Source organism: Diadema setosum, chromosome 16 (genome assembly GCF_964275005.1).
Source record: "Diadema setosum chromosome 16, eeDiaSeto1, whole genome shotgun sequence".
Taxonomy (NCBI): Eukaryota; Metazoa; Echinodermata; class Echinoidea; order Diadematoida; family Diadematidae; genus Diadema; species Diadema setosum.
Window position 1 is genome coordinate 27,746,884 of NC_092700.1, and position 22,944 is coordinate 27,769,827.

At 39.3% G+C, this 22,944-nt stretch overlaps 1 protein-coding gene across 1 annotated transcript in view; it reads left to right on the plus strand.

The window, feature by feature from the left end:
- LOC140239780 (uncharacterized) overlaps positions 1-17,018 on the plus strand; it is a 58,461-nt gene extending 41,443 nt beyond the window's left edge. The window contains exons 29-40 of the mRNA XM_072319600.1: positions 1,710-1,790; positions 5,233-5,327; positions 6,943-7,087; positions 7,491-7,665; positions 8,302-8,474; positions 9,535-9,753; positions 10,777-11,213; positions 11,818-11,962; positions 12,637-12,850; positions 14,254-14,340; positions 15,921-16,024; positions 16,742-17,018. Of these exons, the coding sequence (XP_072175701.1) occupies positions 1,710-1,790; positions 5,233-5,327; positions 6,943-7,087; positions 7,491-7,665; positions 8,302-8,474; positions 9,535-9,753; positions 10,777-11,213; positions 11,818-11,962; positions 12,637-12,850; positions 14,254-14,340; positions 15,921-16,024; positions 16,742-16,902 (2,036 nt within the window). The 3' untranslated portion in view covers positions 16,903-17,018. The remainder of the gene's footprint in view (positions 1-1,709; positions 1,791-5,232; positions 5,328-6,942; positions 7,088-7,490; positions 7,666-8,301; positions 8,475-9,534; positions 9,754-10,776; positions 11,214-11,817; positions 11,963-12,636; positions 12,851-14,253; positions 14,341-15,920; positions 16,025-16,741) is intronic.
- Positions 17,019-22,944: the final 5,926 nt, after the last annotated feature.

Consider the following 22,944-nt stretch of genomic DNA (forward strand, 5'->3'; position numbering starts at 1 on the left):
ATGTCTTGATTCCGCGGAATTAAAAACATGCATAACTCATCTTACCCAGCCGATCAGGAAAAGTTAGTCGCTCAAAATATCCACTTTTACAGTATGCTTTTTTGTATATGTCCTTCTATATATATATATATATATATGAGGATACAGGAAAAGGAGAAGAAGAAATTGGAGGATAAGAAACAAGAAGAAAGATACAGAAAAGAAGGATGATGATGAAGGGAAAAGAAGGCAGGAAATGAGCAAGGAAAATAAAAAGGAGGAGAAGGAAGAGGAAGAGGGGAAAGAAGAAGTTAGAGGAGTATAAGAAGAGGAGGATGAGAATAAAGGAAGAGAAAAGAATAAATAGGGAATAAGACACAAAAAGAAGGATATGTGAAAGGAGGTAGAGGATGAAGGGAAGAGAAGGCAGGAAATGGTGGAAGATAATGAAGAGGAGGAGAAGAAAGAAGAAAAAGATAGTAGGAGATGATGAGGAAGAAGAGTATGTAGCTAGCTGAATTTAATAGTGATCATAAATTAAATGCTGTGACATGACATATCAGCTATATGAGTCATCATCATTAGAGGCTTAGAGCCTATTTGTGTTCGCAATCTACGACCCCCACTGCATCATGCGTCTCTTGACTTGCAAATGGGGCGCTGCTGTACCCCACCCCACCCGTCCCATCTCGGAGGTAGTGCATCGTCGGAATTTCTGATGTGACTCATGAATGCCCTTGTGCAGACAACACCTTTGTGAATTAAGCCGCTAATCTCGATCACAGCTTATCACAGCACAATGGCAGTCATTTTGTGTACCAAACCCACACACACACAAAAACAAAGAATTCATGCCCATACTAACACACACGCACACACACATGCACATTAAACAAACACACACATGCACATATCTTGTTTCATGTTTAGCATTTTACTGAATATCCAATCCTTTCCTTCCTATGAATTTGCTATTTTTTTCTAAGCTAGTTGTATACTGTGAATTAGTGTCCTTGGATCTCTGTTGCTTTATGTACACAAGAACAACTGAGTAATGCAATATAAAGGTTTTGCTTTAAGTAGACTGATGCATGTGCCTATCATTAAAAAAAAAATCACAGTAATGGAATATTCCTTTTTTCCTGTGAACTCTTTTAGATGCTGATATTTTTTTCCTTTCTTTGTATGTGTATTTGGCAGTTTCTTTGCCTTTAGGTCTACATTTGGACTCAAGAAAATTAGGTTTTTATTCCAGTGTTGACTCTATGATCCCCACTGTATTCCTGTGAAAGACCGAGTGTTCTAGTAGATCTATGACTGTGAATGCAACAAGTTGTATGATTCTGTTGTTGTTGCTGCTGTTGTTGCACTGTGTCATATTGAATTGACTGTGAATGCAACACATAGTGTGATTCTGTTGTTGTTGTTGCTGTTGTTGTTGTTGCACTGTGTCATATACATGAATATGACTGTGGATGCAATGTGTTGTATGATTCTTCTGTTGTTGTTGCACTGTGTCATGCAACAAAGTAACAACAACTCGCAACGTGAAATGTTTCATTGTCGAAAGTGATCCCGACCGTTGCAATCCTGATGGCAAACATCACATCGCAATTAAATCATGGATGCATTAACCTAACCAAATATTTAACTTTTTTTTTCAATGCAAACCCCAAACATTACCCTATAAACATATGCTCTCAACTCCGTTTCCACTTGAATGCCTGCAGGGGAAGGAAGCAACGGAGACGATTACCTAGCTGTCGGCATCCAAGATGGCTACGTCTGGTTTCACTTCGATGTTGGGTCAGGTAAGAAAAGTCCTCAACTATGAAAATGGTCCCCTTCCTACCCACATCCTGCTGGAAAAAAGAAAATGGAGCTAGATATTGAATTAAATCAAAACTTACCATATAGCTTTAATTCCTCCTTCATTTTTGTATCTTTGAATGTGTGATTGTCCCATGTGCTTGGTTAGTTATAAGCAGCTCTGATTTGAATGGATTTGCTTCATTGATTCATCTGTGTATATTGTCATATTCTGATCTATGAATGAAATATGAGATTGTGGATAGCAGGAATACAATTGTTTCTTATTTCCTTCAGCAATGCAGAAGAATCAAAGGTATATATATATATATATATATATATATATATATATATAACTCCTAGATGGGTCATTTGGAAGACATTTCCATTTGTTTTATATGCAAATTTATTATTACATGTTCAATGGCAGTTTATGCAATGGAGACACGAAAATTGTCTCCTTAATGACCAGTTGTCTCCCTAAGGAAGACACTTCCCCCCAATATGTCTCCCTAAGGTGCCAACTAGGGATATATATATATATATATATATATATATATATATATATATATATATATACATATATATATATATATACATATATATATATATATATATATATATATATATATATATATATATATATACAGTTAAACTCGCCTAAGTCGACATCGCATATGTCGAATAATCGCGCAAGTCGATGATTTTAAAAAGTCCCGATTTTTCCCCATTGACTTACGTGTATTAATTCACTCACAAGTCGAATTTTGTAAGTCGAATACTCGCCTAAGTCGATGAAATTCCAAGGACACTTTCACGGAAAAAATATTAAATTCACTGTGCCTAAGTCGAATAAGATTTTATTGTGCAATAAATCACTGTCAAAATCACGAGACGCCAGTTTTTGTTTACATAAGAACTAGCCCGACCAGACAGGTGACAAAAAAATGATCTAAAGTATCAAAATTCAAAGCGATCGCATGCGATTGTTGAACTCTCTTCGTGTTAGGAGGTCCGCTGGTACTACCCTGTCGCGCTAGCGCTACGTACGTACAGCTACTGGGCTGTGTATAGTTGTGCGTACAGCGACTGGGCTGTGTATAGTCTGTGTATGTTTGCAGTCTGCGCTGTGCAGTGGATGGATGAAGCTGCCGAGTTTTCAAAGCGGAAACACGGGCACGGGTAAATCAGAATTACACCTCTACACGCATTTCAAGCCACGGTATGGTAAACTGAAATCAATCACTGCTCAAACATCGTTCATATTCACTTCCTCAAGGTTTAACAAGGGTGTAAAGTAATCGGACCTGTGCCAATACTAATGCACTGTCCATGCAAAGTTCGCCGCGGCCCTGCCGGGCGACCCGTGCTGCGGCACACCTCTCCAGCTCTCGGCTCCAGAGTAGACAACATACATGTACATCTATACATAATGTACGTGTGGTGTAACTGTTGTTAAGTCGATTTTTTTTCGACTTACGCACAAGTCGAAAATCGCCAAAGTCGATGTGTTTTGCTCAGTCCCGAGAAGATCGACTTATGCGAGTTTAACTGTATATAGAACTAACAGTGTGGCTACAACAAAAGCAGTTCTATATGTATTACGGACATATGACAAGTATAAACACCTGTAGAATACGTTTACACATTCTGAGGGATTTGATTGAGAGAAGGAAGGAAAAGAAAGGAAAAGAGGGAGAAGGAGTACTGCTCTTATTCAAGAAGGGATAGGATGAAGGGAAGGAATGAATCACACCTGCATTGTCAACTTAATAGCTACCAGGTGTTTTTCTATTGTGATGTCAAAGCATTCCTCAAGCAGAGGACAAGGATGTTATAAATGTATTTCTCTTTCCTTGAAGAAATTGCTTGAGGTATGCAACAGGCATACCCACAATATACAATGTATTGTTTCCTATTATCAAGGACATGTTGCTATGTATCCCATAGCAAACTGGAGACTCTGATTGTGTAAACATGCGCACATATTTATATTCTGTACGCACACATTATGGTGCAATGGCGTGACATCCCTTGAAGCTAGGATCCGGAAGCTCGATCTAGGGTTGTAGATGCTGTCTGGTGCTGTCTCATTCTTATTTTTGAATGTATATGATAAAAGTAAAGTTTGGCCAGAGAAAGCTAAATTTTGAGCCAGAGAAAATACATTTGTAGTGGGAGTACACACAGCTAGAGCGGGAAGAATTCAAACTCAAAGCGGGAGAGAGGGAGATTTTGAGAAAACGGCCTCAAGGCTGGATATCTCCCACTGAAAGTGGCAAAGTTGGAGTCTCTGTAAAAGGTCAAGAGATGTGCAGCAGTACAATTTTACTTTGAGCTTTCAACATTATTTTCTTATTGTCATCGCCACAAAGAAAGCCGTCTATTCACGGCTGTGAATAAGGACAATTGAAAGGAACCTGTGATATGAGAAATTAATGGGACTAACATTCATTGATGCCATAGAATTCATCTCATGAATATAAGATTATGATATCATATTGGTATTCAAATATTTGATTGCTCTGTGGTATTGTGTCATGTTCAATATATTCCTCTCCTCTGATTTGGAATTATCGCAATAAAGACCTAAAATATCATGTCGAGATACGAATGATTTTGTCTGCTGGGAAAATTTTGCAATAATGCAGCCTGAATTGGCAATATGCCAGCACTGCTCTGTCAATCAGCAGTGAAGAAGTCAAAGATTCATGTTTTTACAATTATTGTGTAGAGATGAGATTCCCATCTATTTTCTTTTTCTCTCTCAATCTCTATCTCATGAGGCCATATACAGCCTGCAGTCTTGTCTGAATGCAACGAAGCGAGATTGCAATTAGAGTTTTTCGCCTGGCTGCCAAAATGTCATTAGTGCCGAAAGCGTGAAGCTATTACGGAGATTCGTTCTTTTTCAAGCAGTATACTGGCTTTGTCCATAGCGAAATGCACATCTATGTCAGTCATTACTTATGCATGTTGTGTGGGGGAATCATAAGTACATACAGGTACAGAAGTGTTTTGTAGTGCTGTAGTAATTAACCAAGCTCTCCTAAAAATGTCTCGGATGTCTCTGACAGTAATTAAGATAAATTGGAATGACAAGAGCTACCCCTTTCGCCCTCCCTTCTGTTGCAAATGTATGTCTCGGCTTTAAGTTATTTTAGACATCTGAGAGTTACAGATTAGTCATCAGCAGTTGTTTTTTTTTGGGGGGGGGGTGAGGGGTGGTTGATTAGAAATTAGAATTTATTATCTTCCACTGACAGACTTTTTTTCAATTATGAAACTCATTTCAAAAGCTACATTATTCTGAGGTCTGTATAATCTGGGATTTATTAAGTGAATGACAAAGTCCGCTTTGGTAGCATTCATCATTTAAAGGCCTTGAAGCTTGACAGTCCTTGTCTTCATATCTCTGCCTCCCACCCCCCCCCCCCCCCACAGGTGAGGGTGTGCTGAGGACGCCGCAGCCAATCGACCTTGGCCTGCCCTTTCACACTCTGCAGATAGGACGGCACAGGAGAGACGGATGGATGAAGGTATGGGGGTCGATGATACCATGGTGATGATAACATCTGACCTAGCTGACCATAAGTTAAAAGTGGGGAGAAAGAGGATTGAGATGATAATGATTATTGTGATGAGGATTATGGAAATGATTTAATATCATTGATTGGTATGATGATGGTGATGATGGTGATGATGGTGATGATGGTGATGATGGTGATGATGGTGATGATGATGATGATGATGATGATGATGATGATGATGATGATGATTAAGATGAAGATGACAAGAATGCAGTTGATGATGAGGAAGAGGAAGAGGAGCAGCAGCAGAAAGAAGATGTTGAAGATGATGAAGAAGATGAGAGTGATGATGACGATGATGACGACGACGATGTGATGATGAATGGGAAGAGGATTAAAAGGAGCAGAAAGAAGATGATGAAGATGGTGATGATGAAGAAGATAAAGAAGAAGAGGAGGGGGAGGAGGAGAAGAAAAAGAATAAGATTGAAGATGATGATGATTATGAGCATGTAGAGGAACATGGTTGTGATGATGAAGATGTGCCTCTGTCCAACAGGAATTCCATGGGGTCACAATTGAGAAAAGGGATTAGGTAATTTCTGTTCATTAGAAATTAGTTTCCAGACATCTGTGCCTTTTGGTAAAGATAGCACACCAGCAGATGTGAAAGTTGGCAAACAAAGCATAAGGAGTTAACTTAGATAAACAATGATAGTGGTATAGATGATTCTGATAGTGATGGCAGTGATACTGATGATGATATTAGATGGTAATGACGGCTATAATCATTTATATGTGACCGTGCATCACGACCAAAAAAAAAAAACTCTTTACACACTCTTCATTTTGAACTCTGATAACTTCTGAAAAGATAATGCTACTGCTTTGAAAGTTGGTATTAGTCATGCCTAGAATGTGTTAATGGAGCGTGATCAGTTTTAGCTTAATCTGATAATCCCTTCATTTTTTATGCTGTCAAGTTTCACAGCCTGTTTTTTGTCCCTTTCATTGCACAGCTAGCATGGCTTGGATAGACCCTATACTTTAGAGCCTCTTCTCTCAGTAAACACTTAAGAAGAGTATGTATTTTCTTTTCAGTATTTACTAGATAGGTTTGGAGAGTCCATTTGAATTGAATTATACATCATTTTTAAATCTGTTTTCTCAGAATCTTTCCTATAAGTACCTAAAAATTCATATCTGGTGACTTTTTGTTGGTGTTGGGGTGCAGGGCCACATTTGCGGTTGTTATATTCATTTGATAATCTTGATTCTGACAGAGCTGAAAGATGGTATGGTCCTAGCTTTAAGTGATGTTACCACTCAATGAAGCCAAGAGAAAAGTTAACAATCTTTCAAACTCTTGTTCAGACTAGAGAATACTAATTCCATATTTTCATCAGTCTCAGTCTTCTCATGGCAGAGTGACTCCTATAAGAGTCAACAAAGACAGTATTTGCAGAGCTGATCCTTGTCAGTTTGCCAAGTATGATGTATCTATGCAAATTACTCTAGAACAAAGACACAATTTTGAAATACACACAAGCTTATTGCAGCTGCAGTCATTGGTGTAGTTGTTACACTCTACCCTAACACGGTGTACTGACTTCTTCTTGTGTAGCTTGACAGCCAGGTCAACATCAGTGCCATTACTCAAGGTGCCCTAATTGGCCTTAACACATATCGTGACCTGTATGTTGGCGGTCACGACACAACGGAAATCCACTTCCTGCCAGATGTGGTGGACTATGACGACAGCTTCAAAGGTGAGGAAACTGTGTTGCCCACGGGTGTGAATGATAAGGGAGGCACTGCTGTTATGTAATCTAAGCTGGGGAAAAAACAACAACAACCCACCAATTTTCTCTGTACTCCATGACTAAGTGAGGAAGTCAGTATGCACCGGGGCTACTAAACCAGCAAAAGCATTACCAGTAACCACAAACTTGAATAAAGATCATTGCTTCTGTACATCATGGGTTAGCATGGGAAGCATGAACATGGGAGGCATAAAATGTCATGCTGTTCTATGCTAAAAATAAAATGATATATTCCTATGTGTCCTTTTAAATGGGAAAACACTGAAAGGAATAAATTGAAATGTTTTTTATGTATTTTTTCAAAGTTTGTTCCCCTCATTTCCTTTTTCTTTTTTTCTCCACTTGCCAGGCTGCATTTATGATCTGGAGATAAACTCGGGGTTGTATGGGTCGTTTGTCGCCCCTGGCAACCCCCCAGGCCACGTGGACGCCGGTCTCAATGTCGGTCAGTGCGGCCATTCGGAGTGCACCCTCAATGAGTGTCAAAATGGAGCAGAGTGCATCGACCTCGGAGCATCGTACATGTGAGAAAGTCTACCTGTACTTTTAACCCATTGAGGACGAGTCCCAAGTATACTCGGGCAAGTGTCTGTGGGAAATGAGTGTTGTAGCAAAATTAGCCCGTCCTCAACAGGTTAAGTTTAGAAAGCAAATGCCAGCAGATAGTTGGAGTAGCATCTCTGGCGTTGTGAATGGAAGAACACAAATCATATTCCCAAGTCCTATCACAGCACTCCAATGTGACCTTGCGCTATTCCCTCGAGCTGGAATGAAATCATTTTAAAGAAAGCATTGATTCTTGAATGCAGTTAGAACATACAGGCTCATATTCAAGAAGATGGTTTAAATCAAAACCATGGTTTTGAATTTAGTTCATGGACTGAAATAAGCGCGAAGTAGGCATACCTTTCACATGCACATATCAACATGTTGTTATTGTTGGATGCGTTGGCGTGCGCAAACTGTTGGGCGCAGTATCGCAGAAGAAATTTGTATAAAACATGATGGACTAGATTTAAACCACCAATGTGAATAGGGGCCCCAGATTTTAGATTGCACCATGGTAAAGACTGTGCCATGTCTTCACTGCAGTGAAAAAAAGTTTTGTTTATCGATGCCCATCCATACATTAAGATGTCTTATCCCTTTTCTGTATTCAGCTGTAACTGCACCGATGGCTGGAAGGGCGCCCTCTGTGCCGACGTCGTCACTGTGTGCGACACAGAGCACCCTGATCCCCACGCGTGCCCCGAAGGGTCCATCTGCACACCCCTTCCCGTCGGCTACCAGTGCCACTGCCCCCTCGGGAGAACGGGAGCTCTTTGCGATGAAGGTGCGTAAGGATGGGAGGTGAAGCAAATTCCCCTCATAGTCTCTATCAGAGGGATGGTACAGTTTCGGTTGAGATGAAGATACAGGTTTCCAACGTTTTTTGATGATGATTTTTTGAGATAATGAAAAACCTCGTATGAAATATAAAAGAGCATATAATTGTAAGAGGAATTCAAAGTTTATTTGATGAAAAGTTGTTTTTAAGTGGCTGAGATATCCAAAACAAAGCAGTCCTCGTAGAAAATGGGACCCACCTTTTATTAGGATCACTTTGTTTTACTTTGTGCAGACTCTCTCAAGCGTAGCATCGAAGTTATAACCATCTTTTTTTTTTTTTTCATCCAGGATTTCTAATTAGCACCCTCTGTAAAGAAGAAATCTAGTTAGCGTTAATGTAGCAGTAACATACGAACAGTCATCAAGTAAGTTGGCAACTTTCCTTTAGGTCGTTAAAGAAGTGGGAAGACTCCTTGATCATGTCTTTTTATAATAGCAGCTGCCTATAAAATATGCCATATATTGTGAAAGTGGAAATTTTCGCAGTGTGGAGATTTTTGTGCATTTTGCACAGCCAGAAACTAACGCAAAAATAAAAGCATGCAAACACTTTTGCCTGTTATATGTACCACTATGTAATGTGTTTGTCCCACAAAATTAAACACATGTGCAATTAAATTTTACTCGACCAAGTGTGAAAATATCCACTTTTACAGTAAGTTCTTTATTCAGAGTTCTTGAAAATGAAATTGTACTGTCTTCATTGAAAAATGATTTAACTCCATTTTTGTTGATTCGAGATATTTTGCAATTAAAGCTGCAAAAAATGAAGGTGACAGGAAAAAATCTGGGATATTTTTATCATAACTTTAGAAGTACAATGTATTCCTTGTTATGCAACAAGTGAGGTATCATTGAAAAGTTTATATTCTGCTCTATCTAATGGTGGACTGAAATGTTGAAAAATTATGCTGAACCCATTTTCACTTGTTTGTTATATTACAATGTACATACTGCAATGTTATTTGGGTATTTTTCTTTTCTTTTATTCTTACTTTCAACAGATATTGTGATCAGTGACCCATTATTTGAGGGGACACTGAGTTACATGTCTTTCGCTAGGACCGCCAACCTGCGATTTGAAACGAGCGTCTTGATCGAGTTCCGCCCCCTTTCTGACTCTGGCCTCCTCTTCTATGTGGCGAGCCAGCTCGGTCCATATGCAGGTGACTTCTTCTCCATATCTCTGACACAGGGCATTGTGGAGTTGCGGTATTCTCTAGGTGAGTTTTCTTGGTGTTGAGGGTTTTGGGGATACCGGTATTTGGTACTTGATACTTGGAAGTGATCCTCCAAAATACCCCAAGCGGAGTTTAAATTGGAGGTGGTGGCAGAGGGTGGACTCAGTTTGGGAGGATATATTTTGAAGCAGCAGTCTTAAAGGTGGCTGATTTAACTTGAGAGATAACACTTCGGTATTCTTTTTTTTGGGGGGGGGGTGGAGGGGGGAGGTGATTTCTTTGGATGCAGCGTAACCTTAAACATATCTAGTAGAACTAACAAAATATTTTACTTTCACGTCTGTGAAAATTTTCATTTGAGATTGATATCTTTATAGAGTCAGGGATCAAATAGATTTATTGGAAGAAAACACTGGGGCAGCCAAAAGGCAACTTTGCAACGTCTTTTACAAATGAACATGACATAAATTGATACAAAATGAAGATGAAGAAGAAGATATGAAGATAATAGGTCAGGGTCAAATTCAGAAGTCTTTGAATTTCTGCCATGACCCAAGAAATATTTGACATAATTCAATCAAACTGTGCCATCATAGACTATGACAAGACAATGCAAACTGCTAATCTAATTTGGGGAAAAGGGCGGGAGGGTCAGCATTGAAGATCAAATTCTCAAATGTTGCAATTAAATCCTAAACTCAAAAAGGTATTTGATTTTCTCTCATCAAACATTGAACATGGAGTAAGTATCTCAACGCAACAAATTGATAACATTTATGTCATAGTGATGTATGGAGGGCTCAAAATCAAAAATTCAAAGTTTGTTATGATGTCAAAGACTGTTGTGAGAGTAGATATTCATTTCGTTTCAATGAGCGGAAAACCCTGGAATGCGGCTTAACAATGCATCATCCCATGTATTACAGAGTGTTTATTTGCAAAGCAATTCTGTAATTCAGTAAGTGTTGGTATAAGATGGACAGACTTTGTAACTCTGGGAATGTTCTTTTTAAAACAAACAAACGTTTTTAGGCATCTCTGAAATCTTTTATGTCACTGATGCAGATGGCCTGGGAGACCCTGCTATTCTGCGCACCACTGGCAGAGTGGACGTTTCGTCGGACACATGGTATACCATAGAGGTGAGCCGGGTCAACCAGAACGCAATCCTCCAATTTGGATCGGAGCAACTCTTCCGCCGCGCTGCCGGCAACCTCGTCTCCCTGGACGTCAGTACCGACCTCTTTCTCGGCGGGGCACCCCGCCTCGATGATGTCCATCCCCTGGCAGTGGACGGCGGGGTGGTGACGAGCTTTCACGGCTGCGTGCGGCGTGCAGTGGTGAACGGCCGCGAGCTCGAGCTGACAGTCGACGGGGCGATGGAAGGCCTGGGCATCGCTGACTGTGACGGTACCGGCTGTGGCTACAGCGTCTGCAAGAATGGTGGCACCTGTTCACCCGTAGAGGGCAGCTCACAAGACTTCACCTGTCAGTGTCTCAACGTAAGTGTTCTCGCTTTTGACTTTATTTCTACTTGGGGTGATTGTTATTTCACTTGTCATTGACCACAGTAATGGCCTGAGAGCCCTGAAAGCCCTCTTCTCTAATACACTCTGTATTAAAGCTGATGATTTTTGTGTGTTTAGTGTGTTTTTGAAGCGAGGACAAAGAACAGTCTCTTCTCTTGCGTAGGGTTTCCTCCCAATGTGTAATTCAAAGCATTTTATGTCTTTATAGACTGATTTGTGCGAACGAAATCTAATCCGCACGATAATACCTGAGACATTTCAACAATTGCATCGAGATATAGGCCCTATGACTCTCCATGTACTTTACATTGTAACCTTCAAGAATGTGTATGAACTTGTCTCTGGAATGGAGGATGTGCATTTACGAATATGAAATGAAGGCACGAATGAATAAGATATGATGTGTACCTATGCAAAGGATTTTGTGTTAGTGTAAATACTTTCATGGCAAATGCCTGGATAGTGGCGTTTATATCACACGTGCCCTGAGTACACAGCACTCTTTGCAGTGAAGTAAGGTTTTCATTCTTCATTTCTTATCATATATTCTCCTTTCCCTTTTCCCCTCCCCTTTCAGCCTTACACAGGCACGCGGTGCGAGGATTCTGTCTACTGCGTCGACCACCGATGCGAGAATGGCGCCCTCTGTCTGCCGGACGAGGATGCGGCAAACTACAGCTGCGGCTGTCCGCTTGGCTTCCAGGGCATGTTCTGTGAAGAAGGTATGTCAAGTTCTGCTCTGTCCGCTTGCAAAATTTTTGCACAGTCTTAGTTAATATATTCTCAGCTGTTTCGAATATGCTTTCTTAAGAGTGTCGAGCGTTTAATTATGAAAAGTGTAAGAAAACATGTACGTATGAAGCTTTCCTATGATTTATGAAGGGTCAGTGGTACTAAATCACAGAAATTGAAGCTAATCTCATTCACATTTTCTTCTCCTTTTACCTGCAAACTACTACGTGATCAGGTTAGAGGGACGTAATAATATCCCAGACTGACATATAGTATCTCAGAGTGTGTCTGCTTGTTGATTTGATATTCACAGCTTGACATCAACCTGCTGCAGAATATGTTTGCCTCAATTGTTCATCCTAGCTTTGAGTGGCTGGAATGGAGAACGCAATGGAATCATGCAGTTTTCATTTGCCTTTTGACAGAAAATTTGTTTATGATGTATCGTCAACTAACGTAACATTGGTCTCAAACAGAAAAAATGACACAAAGTAACTAGTAATCCTAAGTAGTCAATTTCTGTTGCAAGCTACTAGAAGCAGAATAAAAAGAACTGATCAGTACTGTTATGAAAAGCAATCTACTGGTAAATCTTATGTAACATTCCTTGAATTGTTTTGAGGGGGGTTTTTATGTCGTTTTTATATTTTGCTTTTAATTGTAGCTGTGAACATCACCAGCGCTCAATTCTCTGGGTCAAGCTTCCTGTACATCCAGGACGCGACCTATGACTCATCCAACAAAACAGAAACGTCAGTGTCGTTCAACTTCAGCACGTCGACCAATCAGGGCCTACTCCTGTGGATCGGGCAGCCAATCATGGCGGGCATGACCGACTATCTGGCGGTGGGCCTGGAGAATGGCCGCCTCAAGATAAGGTGAGGCATTGCGGTCAGCCTTCTTCCAGCTTTGGGCAAAAATATAGTTTTCCCATCGCAAGATTTGTTTACAAGCATTAATTTTGTTGAGAGTATTATGCAAAATGTACTCACAGGAAGTATGGCATTGCATTGTAAGGAGATTAAGACAGTATTATGATATAGTATGACATGACCTTTTTTCACCCAGTGTAGCCTCTTCAATGTTGCCACTGCTCTACCAAAGGGCCCTGCCATTATTATTACCCTGGTGTAGCCAGGTGCTCACTTATACTCCTGGCTTGAGAGGGACACGGTAGATAAAAGAGCCCCATCCAAGAATGTTGGCAGTTGACCGGATACGAACCTGAGACTTTCGATTGAAAGTCAACAGTCTTATCCATTTTGATCACACTTCTTGCAGTGCATGTGGCGATTTCTACAGAAGATCGTGGTCAATTAGTAATATGTCACTTCGAGCTATCGCCCTACCAAATTCCCAAGTCTCTCTTTGTTAAAATGGGCATATATGAATATTTGCAGTTGATAGGGGAATATAACCATTACACTTGTAAATGATATGCTCGCATAATGCTACGTTTGTGGAAATATTTGTCGGGTTGATATTTGATTATGTACCGCACAAATCATTGCACGAGTTTATCACAGCAATATTTGTATCAATGCGGTGGAAACCTCAACATTTGCGTGATTCTGTATTTACTGTTGACTTGGGCACTTGCACACAGTGGGTGGAAACAAAAGGTTTACAACCAGTCCCTTTGAAATGTGAAGTTAGAATACCCATTTGTGAACATGTGGATGATAAGTTTTTTATTTTCTTCCTTACATTCCAATTGATAACTGAATTCTCGCATTTCGCAAACCATGCACCCTCATTCGGTTTAAACACATTAGTCCATTTAGTGCATTGCCTTTCGGGAGATTAGTATACAACACCCCCGCGTTGGGTATAACTAGCCAGGCTAGACAAATCCAGAAACGCGTTTCCTGCGTTACCACATGTGGGTTAGATCCACATCTCGGTGAGATAAATATGTATTCAAATGGTTGACTTTTATTCTGCGAAACTCACTTACTACATCTGCCATCTCAAAAACAGCTGTTGTCGACGTACTGTTAGAGAACTCCAGTAGTAGCGTTGTATCTTGCTACCTTCAGTACATGTGTGGTGTGACCTCTCTGTTGTCGACGTAGAAGTGAGAAAATAGGTCTCTCACGGTATGGGCATTGCTGGCACATGGATTGTGAAACGGGAGAATTGCATCTTGTACTAAATGTTGTGGCTTTCAAGGCTGACAGCTCTAGTTTTGGTCGTGATAATGTCATCTTTGCCATGTTACTATATGTCACGATATAAGGAGAGTCCTAATTTCATCACTCGTATCTCGCTCTGTTCATAGCATCAACCTTGGCCACGATTCCCATGGCAACGTGCAGCATCCTCTTGTGGTCTCGGACGGCTTGTGGCATGCAGTAACTATCATGAGGTTGGTTCTCTAGCTCCACATTTCTATACCTCACTTGATGAATCCATAATTCCGATTACAGTCCAACTTCTCCTGTCCAGCCTCCCTTTATCCGGATCTCTCCATTATCTGGATGCGATCATGGCATGATTTTTTTTTTTTTTCAATCTAATAATTATGGGGGAAAGGTGGATTTTAAACTCTAACCAAATTCCACCACAAACTCACATGAATTACATATTATTCCCAACATAACTAACATACACTCACATCAAATTTTCGTCTAAATAACATGTATTCAGACATTCACTACCCCCGAATTTTGGGCTGGTAGCGAAGAAAGAGTTTCAGCTAGTGTATGCTATATCTGCAGTAGGTTACATGTAGATACCATTTGGTAGGCAGCTGCGTGTATTAAACATTGAGTCTCCCATGTCGGACCAAATCCCTTATCCGGATATCCGGACACGTCCGGATAAGAGAGATTGGACTGTAGTTGGAATCGGGGTCATAAATTCCACAGTTGCCTGCATCCTCACAGCACCCACACTGTTGTACTGTGCTAAACCACCCCAAACACTAAACTGCCCTCTTTTGCAGACGTGTGGACATGTATTGTAAATGCTTAACTTCAATAGCACAAGAGGTGACCCTTGTCCAATGCAATCTCAATGCAAACATCTATGGCAGCACCGGGGTCCTTTTTCATAAAATTTGTCATCAGAAAACAACTGCCATATGTCTATAACAAATCTGCTCTCAGCCAATCAGATGCAAGGATTTCAGTAGCTTGTAACAACTATTGTAAGGTGTTATTGATAACAAATTTTATGAAATGGGGCCCTGATGTGTGAACTGCTAGGAAGATCATGATTGACTAAATAACATTTCTTTTGATAATTTTATTCAGTATGTAAAACAGTATGGACTGCTTTTATGCGGTTTCTCATAATATTGCCTCTCATGATCTCAACTCCATGCTATGACACCTGGAGCTAGCTTCGTAGGTCGTAGCATGGAGTTGAGATCCATCAAGCATGGCAAAAATATCAACTATGCCCAAAATGCAGGCCATATCTGTTTACTATACCACTTATGAATAGATGGGTATTGATAACATGCAAATGCATATCTACAAAGAGAATAACCAACTGTTCTAGATTTTTCCGTGTGTGTTTTGATTGTGAAGGTGGCCAAAGAAATATAGCCATGTGGCAGCAGTCCAGCCTGAGATTTGTAGATTTTGAGAAAAGAATTGATTTATAATTTTGATGGATGAGCTGTCCATTCCTTGTTTGTTTTTGTTTTGTATTTTCCTAAGAGAAATCAGGAGTATGCTTTCTGCAGGAGAGTGCTACATGTAGTTCAAGACAAATGTTTCACTAGTTCACGTACAGAAATTTGGAAGAGAGAAGGGATTTTTTTTGTGTGTGATCGGCCACTGCAATGAATCAAAGGTGCCCGATTATCAAGTTAGCTTGAGACTAGAATCTAAGGCAAGTCATGACACACATTGCAAATTTGGAAATGATTACGTGGTATGCAGTGTTTGTGATACTTGATGCTTCTTGTGTTTTGTTTGTCTGTCTGTCTGTTCATAGGGTGGGCACCAATGTGAGATTATATGTAGATGACCAGCTGCCATTAGAGTCGGACATCGGAGGCACCTTCACTGATCTGGACACCGATGGACACTACTATATTGGTGAGACTGGGTATTTTGTGATGAACAGGCTGTATGCTCCAGATATGTCTGTTTGTATGTGTGTGTGTGTGTATGTGTGTGTGTGTTTGTCAATGGCTGTGAGTTGAGCAGTTTCCATGCAAGTTTGCATTTTTCATTTGTGATGTCTTGCTGTGACATAACTATGAATATCCCTGTTTGTGTATCTCTTTATTTAGTATATATCTATCCAATCATTCATATTTCTCTGTCTATACAAGGAAACCTCATTAAAATGAAGTTGTTGAGACTGCTGATTTTTGCCTCATGACAACCGATACCTCATAATAAATGTCCTGAAAAAAAAAAAAAAAAAAGATCAGCTAAATAATCATAATGAAAAATTGGAACCGCCAAATTTATGGATGAGTTTATCAATGAATGTGTCTTTCTACTGTGGTATCTACATGTTTGCCCAACAGCGTATCTACTTTTGTCACTCTTTCTCTGTCTGGCGATATGTTATTTTTCACTTTTTCATTTCATTAGCATGATTAGATTAACATATTGATATCTCTTGTTGTAAGAGTACCTCCATGTAAAGCTTATTATTGAGTTATTGTCCTGTATGTCTGCACATGGATGTTTCATATACGGTACCTGCATATGTGATTGAGATCATGCAAACTCAGCGTGCGTTCATCTTGTGTTCTTGACAGACTTCCTAAGCATTAATTCCCTCTATTCTCTCTGGCCCAGGCGGTTTTGGACTGTCGACGGATGTCGCCACGGCGACGGGAGCCCTGTACGAAGCTGGCTTCGTAGGCTGCCTCCGCGATCTTGTCCTCGCACCGGCCACACCCAAGGTGGACTTTATGAGGGCGGACGATGCGCTGAACGTGCAGTCCTGCGGTAGATGACGATGAAGAAAAAAAAGTCATCCGTGTTGTCTTCCAGAGGCTTTTTCCAAGTGTGCAGCAAAGGACATTCTAATACCCAAGAAAGGGTGGGGGTAGTAGTGGTCCACAGGTGACAACCGATGGGCACGCAATGGACGGATGCTTCCAATAGTTCCTGGAGGACCGCTCTCATGTTGGAGTTGTTTCAGTGGTATTTTGGTTTAACCCGTTGCGGACGGAGTGATTTTGCTATAACACGCATTTTGCATAGACACCTGCCCAAGTATTCTTGGGACTCGTCTTCAGCGGGTTAAAAGTGATGCTAAGATGTGCCATTGCAATGCACGATTTTGCAGAGACTTGGTACCAGTAGTCTGGTATGTGTGTATGTTTGTGTGTTTGTGTAAGCGTGTGTGTGTGTGATTGTGATTTTTAACTTCTGCATGGTACAATGAAATTCAGCAGATTAATAATTAAATCGTGGCAGGTTGCTCAAAGTAAATGATAAACAGTGATTGTAAAATGAAGATGAAACATCCGAACAGGAGAGACAAAATGCCATGTTAGAAGATTCCTGGGAAGGGTGTATTACCAGGATTATTAAAAACTCCAACACAGTTTGGGAAAGGAGAAATCCAGTTGACTGAATATAGACCTGATTGGTTGGTTTGAGAATTTCCATGAATTTTTGTCATATGAACGTGATCCTATTTTTTGCCAGTATGAACAAATATGTAGATATAATTCAGGAAATAAAGTGACTGTACTCCTTTTTAGTCTTGACAAAAACCAAACCTAAGTTTGTGTGAGATTTGAATTTGTATTATCATGTCAGTACCAATTTTATCCATACCATTCTGGTATGTCAGTTGTTTGTTGCATTTTTGTTTTTCCTGTCAATATTGCTTGGTTTTTTAAAATCGTTACTGATTTTATTCACGGTATCCAAGAAGAAAGAGAAAGATTTTCATTGTCTTTGGATCTCTCCCATTTTATTTAACTGCACCCTGGCTGGGGAAAAAAAGTACTAGATTGATATCATTTTCCAAGTACTTAATGTCATTTTTTCATCATTTGACATTCATGGTCAAATCTGTGCTTGATCCTATTTGGGGATTTTTTTTTTTTTTTTATCTTTTTTTAATCCAGCATTTTGTTTGGAACAACTATCCAAATCAAATGTTGGAAAATGTTTGCTGTGCCTCTGGAATGATATTTAAAAAATCATCATGATAATAATGAAGATGAAATGTCATGTTTGCTAGTGGTGTGGTGGTAAGAAAATCCCTTTACAACCAAAAACCACATACTTGACCTACTGTTTCTCCTTGATTAATCATAACAATATCTTCTAGTCCCACATTATCATGTTTTTGAGAGTACTTTCTTAGATTTTAGAGAGTTCGGCAAATGTTTTAATCTGTTTTGCTTTCACATAGTTCAGAATACTTGGAGCCTGGTATGTACAATCATGTAGAACAATAGGTATTAATCTGTTTATTTACTCAGAATGAACTTTCAGTACCAGAACTATGTATGGCAGGATTATGATGCTAAAACTGATCATTACAAGTTGCTAGGGTGAAGTTGAGGGCATTCAGTGTGTTAGGAAATACAGAGTGTAGGTTTCCTGAAAGTAGACTTTTTTGTAACATTTAAGATTATTTCTTGTTAGTTGTGAGCTAGGCTGAATATCGTCATTGATCATGTGCCTTTGAGAGAAATTCATATACGGAGCAAGTTCTTCATGTAGCTTGACAATAATCTTATTGCTTTAATTTCATTCTATGCACAGTTTTGTGAGGGGTTTTTACTACAAATTCAGGGTATTTTTAGAGGTTGCCATTGGCAGCCACATAAGAGAGCACTGCTCCAGAATCAAGCCTTGAGAATGTACTTGCCATCTTTGCTGACGTTTCATCAGGTTAGAGTATTACTACTACACATACATAGCTTCAATGTATTCTGCTTTCTTTATATGGTATGTATGATATTTATATGCGTTAATCAACTTTAAAGTACTGTTATTTAATATGATTAAATCATTGTATTTTAATTAAGAATTTGATATTTGGAGTATTGATGAAACTTGTGCTGTGTTGTAAGTATATGCCTGTATGTATTTGTCCTTTTTTTTTTTTTTTTTTGAATGCAACTTTTGCCAGCCTGAAATTATATCTCCAAAATGTCGTTCAGTGATTTTTATTCATTGTTATTACTATTCATTTTTCTTTTTACAAACGCACTACAGCAATGTTTATGAATATATATCCAGTGTATAGACAATGAGGCGTTTGTAAGAGACAAAAGTGCAGATGTGATTGACATGTATGAATTTCTGATTGTTCCATCAGCCATAGGTTTTGGGGGATTGGCTTTCTTTTTTCTTTTTTCTTTTTTTTTTGGGGGGGGGGTGCTTTTTTTTCTTTTCCTTTTTAATATGTGACCATGGCTTTGCTAGTTCAAAATGAATTGGGTGCAATTAATGGTAATGGCACATGGTATCCTTGCCTGAAAAGACAAATGTGTCAAGCCAGTAAACTTCAAAAAACTCAAGTTTCTTAGGTCATTTTCTGTTACCACTTTAGATATGATATGCATTTCACGTACAACGTATAGAAGTGTGAGTTCAAACATCCATGTCCATGAACACTGGATCATTGGTTTCAGCAGGCACCAGTATGCACTACTGTGATATCATGGACAGTCGGGCCGACTGATATGTGACAAAGCTGAGATTTCGTTACACCATTTTTCCATTTGTTTCGGGTTTGTCATCAATGGCGTGTTTTGGCTGATCTTGTTTGTTTTTGCTGAATTTGTGTTGTGGTGTATATTTCATTGTTCCTGGAACCGGGGAAAATTTTTGAGATGATATATTGAATACCTTATTCGCCGGCAATAAGGCCGCAGTGTTTTTAACAAAAATAAAGCAGTAAAGTCAGGGTGAGGCCTATATGTCAGCACAAGCAAAAAACTGTATTGTCTTTCCAATTCAAGAGAATCTCCTGCCTAACCAACACACATAATCATGTATGGGACTATGCAATGTGCTGATTTTATTGTTTTACATTAAATTGTAGTTAGAATCGTGTGGAAACACGTAAAAATATCAGCTTCTTCTAAAAATAACATAGAAAAGTAATGAAGTTTTGATCAGAACAAAATCCCTCTGATTTATTTTTCCTGTTTTTTTCATCACCAATGTCGGGATGCAGCTTATCTGGTGTTGCGGCCTTATCGCCTGCAAATACAGTATCTTTCTTTTCTTTCTTTTCTTTTAATTCATAATTCCCCTTGACTCTTATGTTTTAATGCTGTTGTAATACTATTTCTAGTCTTTCTGTCACCTTTGCTAGTTTGTACATTAAGTCACATGGGTCTTCCCTATGCAACTTACCAGTAGTCTGGCGTAACACACCTTGAATAACTTTTCTCTTTGTCTTTCGCAGATACGACAAGTGTCAGTTCTTCACGTATTAGAAGTTGATGTATGTTCAGATATCTGAAATTGTGTATTGGAAAATGAGAGAAGTGTGATTTCTGTATTTGGCTCAGCTACATGGGTATTGAGCAGCCAAGGAACATGTCAAGATCAAGGAGGCACAACAAAGATGTGATAAATATATTCATTTTAAAAAAAAATTATAAATAAAAAATAAAAAATGAATAAATACATGTTTTAAAGAAAAATAATAATAATCTACAATGTCTGGAATTCTATAGGTCAGTTCCCTGCACATGTTTCCAAGTTCTTGACTTGATTCCGTGTTGTAAGAGGGCTTCAACAACTCTTTTGTCGTAAGCGGTCCTATCGATTAAGGCATATTGGATGTATGTTGCTAGTTTGAGGTGTACCTCAAGTACACCAACGTGCATTTACTATTTTTACATTTTTCAGTTCCAACATGATGCTACAGAGTTCGTACATCAGGGTTGCCTGTAGTTTTCATCCAAGCTCGGGTCTTCCCTGAACTTGTGTAGAACCACTTGTGAAAGGACATCTCTATACCGTTTGTACACATTCTATTTTATTTCTGGAATATTCAATGTATAGGGAGGGGGAAAGTGTGTTTTTTATGTATTCGTGCTGTGCAAGTACTGGGATATAATATATGCAGATTTATTCATCTTTTGTCATACATACACTGTATTATTAATGCTTGTATTTCATTCCGACTGAATCTTTTATGACATGCTGTGTCAGTGATATTGGCAAGCGCTTTGAGGTTCAATTTCTTTTCAGCATACCACAGAATGCCGTAGATGATTTGTGTAACATGTTGTGTTTAGTCTTGTACGTTACAGGGCTGCACTGTACTGTGTTAACGTACGTTGTAAATCACTCTAAAGACGCTCCAACATGTGCATATCATGTTCATATGTCTAGCATTTCTGTGTCGTACTAAAATGTGATCGATGTGGCCCACATTCACAAGGGTAGTTAAAACCAAATCCACGGTGTAGGCCTATTTTTTATTCGGTCCGTGGACGCAAACATGTTTACGAAAAGGTGTACCTTGCAAATGCGCATGTAAGCACCCGTTATTCTTGGTAGCTAGCCTATAGGCATACGCCCTGTGCCAGCACTATGCAATCAAAATGTACAGAATCCAGGGACTACATTTGGTCTGCCTTTGTGAATTCTGGTGAAAGTGTATCTACACAAGTATTCGGGTGTTTTAAGTACGGCTATTCCAAGGTCTTTTTAAGAATTTTTATATGGCATACAGGGAGCAAAAAGAAAAAAAAAAGTAACATTGCTTGAAAAAAGTACAGTGTACTGCATTTCCTAAATGAAGTGAGAGAGAGAAAATCCTCATGAAATGGACTAAAAGACTTTCTGTAGTGTAGCTTCCCATCAGTTAGCTCATATATTGTGGATATTTTTACAACCTGCATTTGGTGTCATGCAATGCCTAGCAACCAGCACATGTCTGCATTGCTTTAGCAGCCCCCCAAGTGGACACCCCGTACCATGTAAAACGCAGCTGGCACTGTGTGTTATGTGAAGAAGTACATAAGTTGAGAAGACTGTTTTCTCTTAACTGATGCAACGCTTAAGTTTCCTCCCATAATTCTTCGTAAGTGTCAATATTCTGTGTTATCCCAGTCTTTCACTGTACGCGCACAGGCAATAAATGTTGTCATGCAGTCCGTCCATTGTTTGTCAAAGTAATTTGTATTATCCAGAAATTATTTTATGCTTGCAATTTTGCATGGAACCAGAGCTGATTTTCACATTAAAGGTTTCTCCTTTTTCTTTTCTTTTGACCAGTCAAAATTGTTTCATCTGATTTGTTTCTTTATGACTGTATATTATTGATTTGCACATCATATAATTAGTCATGGCCTAGATGGGCTTTATCGTGAACATGGCAGACTACAGCCTATAATCTAGGCGGAGGACGCAGCTACAGTGCACTCCCATTTACAACGAATACGGTTATAACAAAATTCTGGTTACAACTAGGTAAAAATTTAGGCCGCAACAATATCCGCGCTATGTTTTTTTACTGTTTATTTGTTCGGTTATGACAAAATTTCGATATAACGAAAGAAAACTGCCGGTCCCCGAGGACTTTGTTATAACGTCACGAGAGTGCACTGTATTGTCTTTGCTGTTAGACTAAACATCTGCTAATATGGCAAGACTTGTTTTTGCTATATAAGCAATACGCCTAATGCAGCAATACTAAATATAGTGGGAGCATCTACCGCCTATGTATATCCACTTCTCATGCTCTAGTCGTTATTTTCTTATCATCGACTGTGAATTAGTGGTAGATTTTGGTAAACAAAAAAAGAACAAAAAAAAAAAAACCAAGAGACCAAGAGAGGGTCTAGCGCTCACCTGAGTATCGCAAGTTCACCTTTCACGCAGTCACTAATCTAAATTATTCACAGCTTTACTAAAATTTGACCAGGCATTCTCAAGTAGAACATGAAAATGTACAATAAGGGCCAAAATTTTTAAAGATTCCTTAATTTGGGGGCATTGGGGCCCCCTGGGGCCCACTGGGTGGGGCATGGTGCCCACTTTGATAAATTGAGATCCTGACC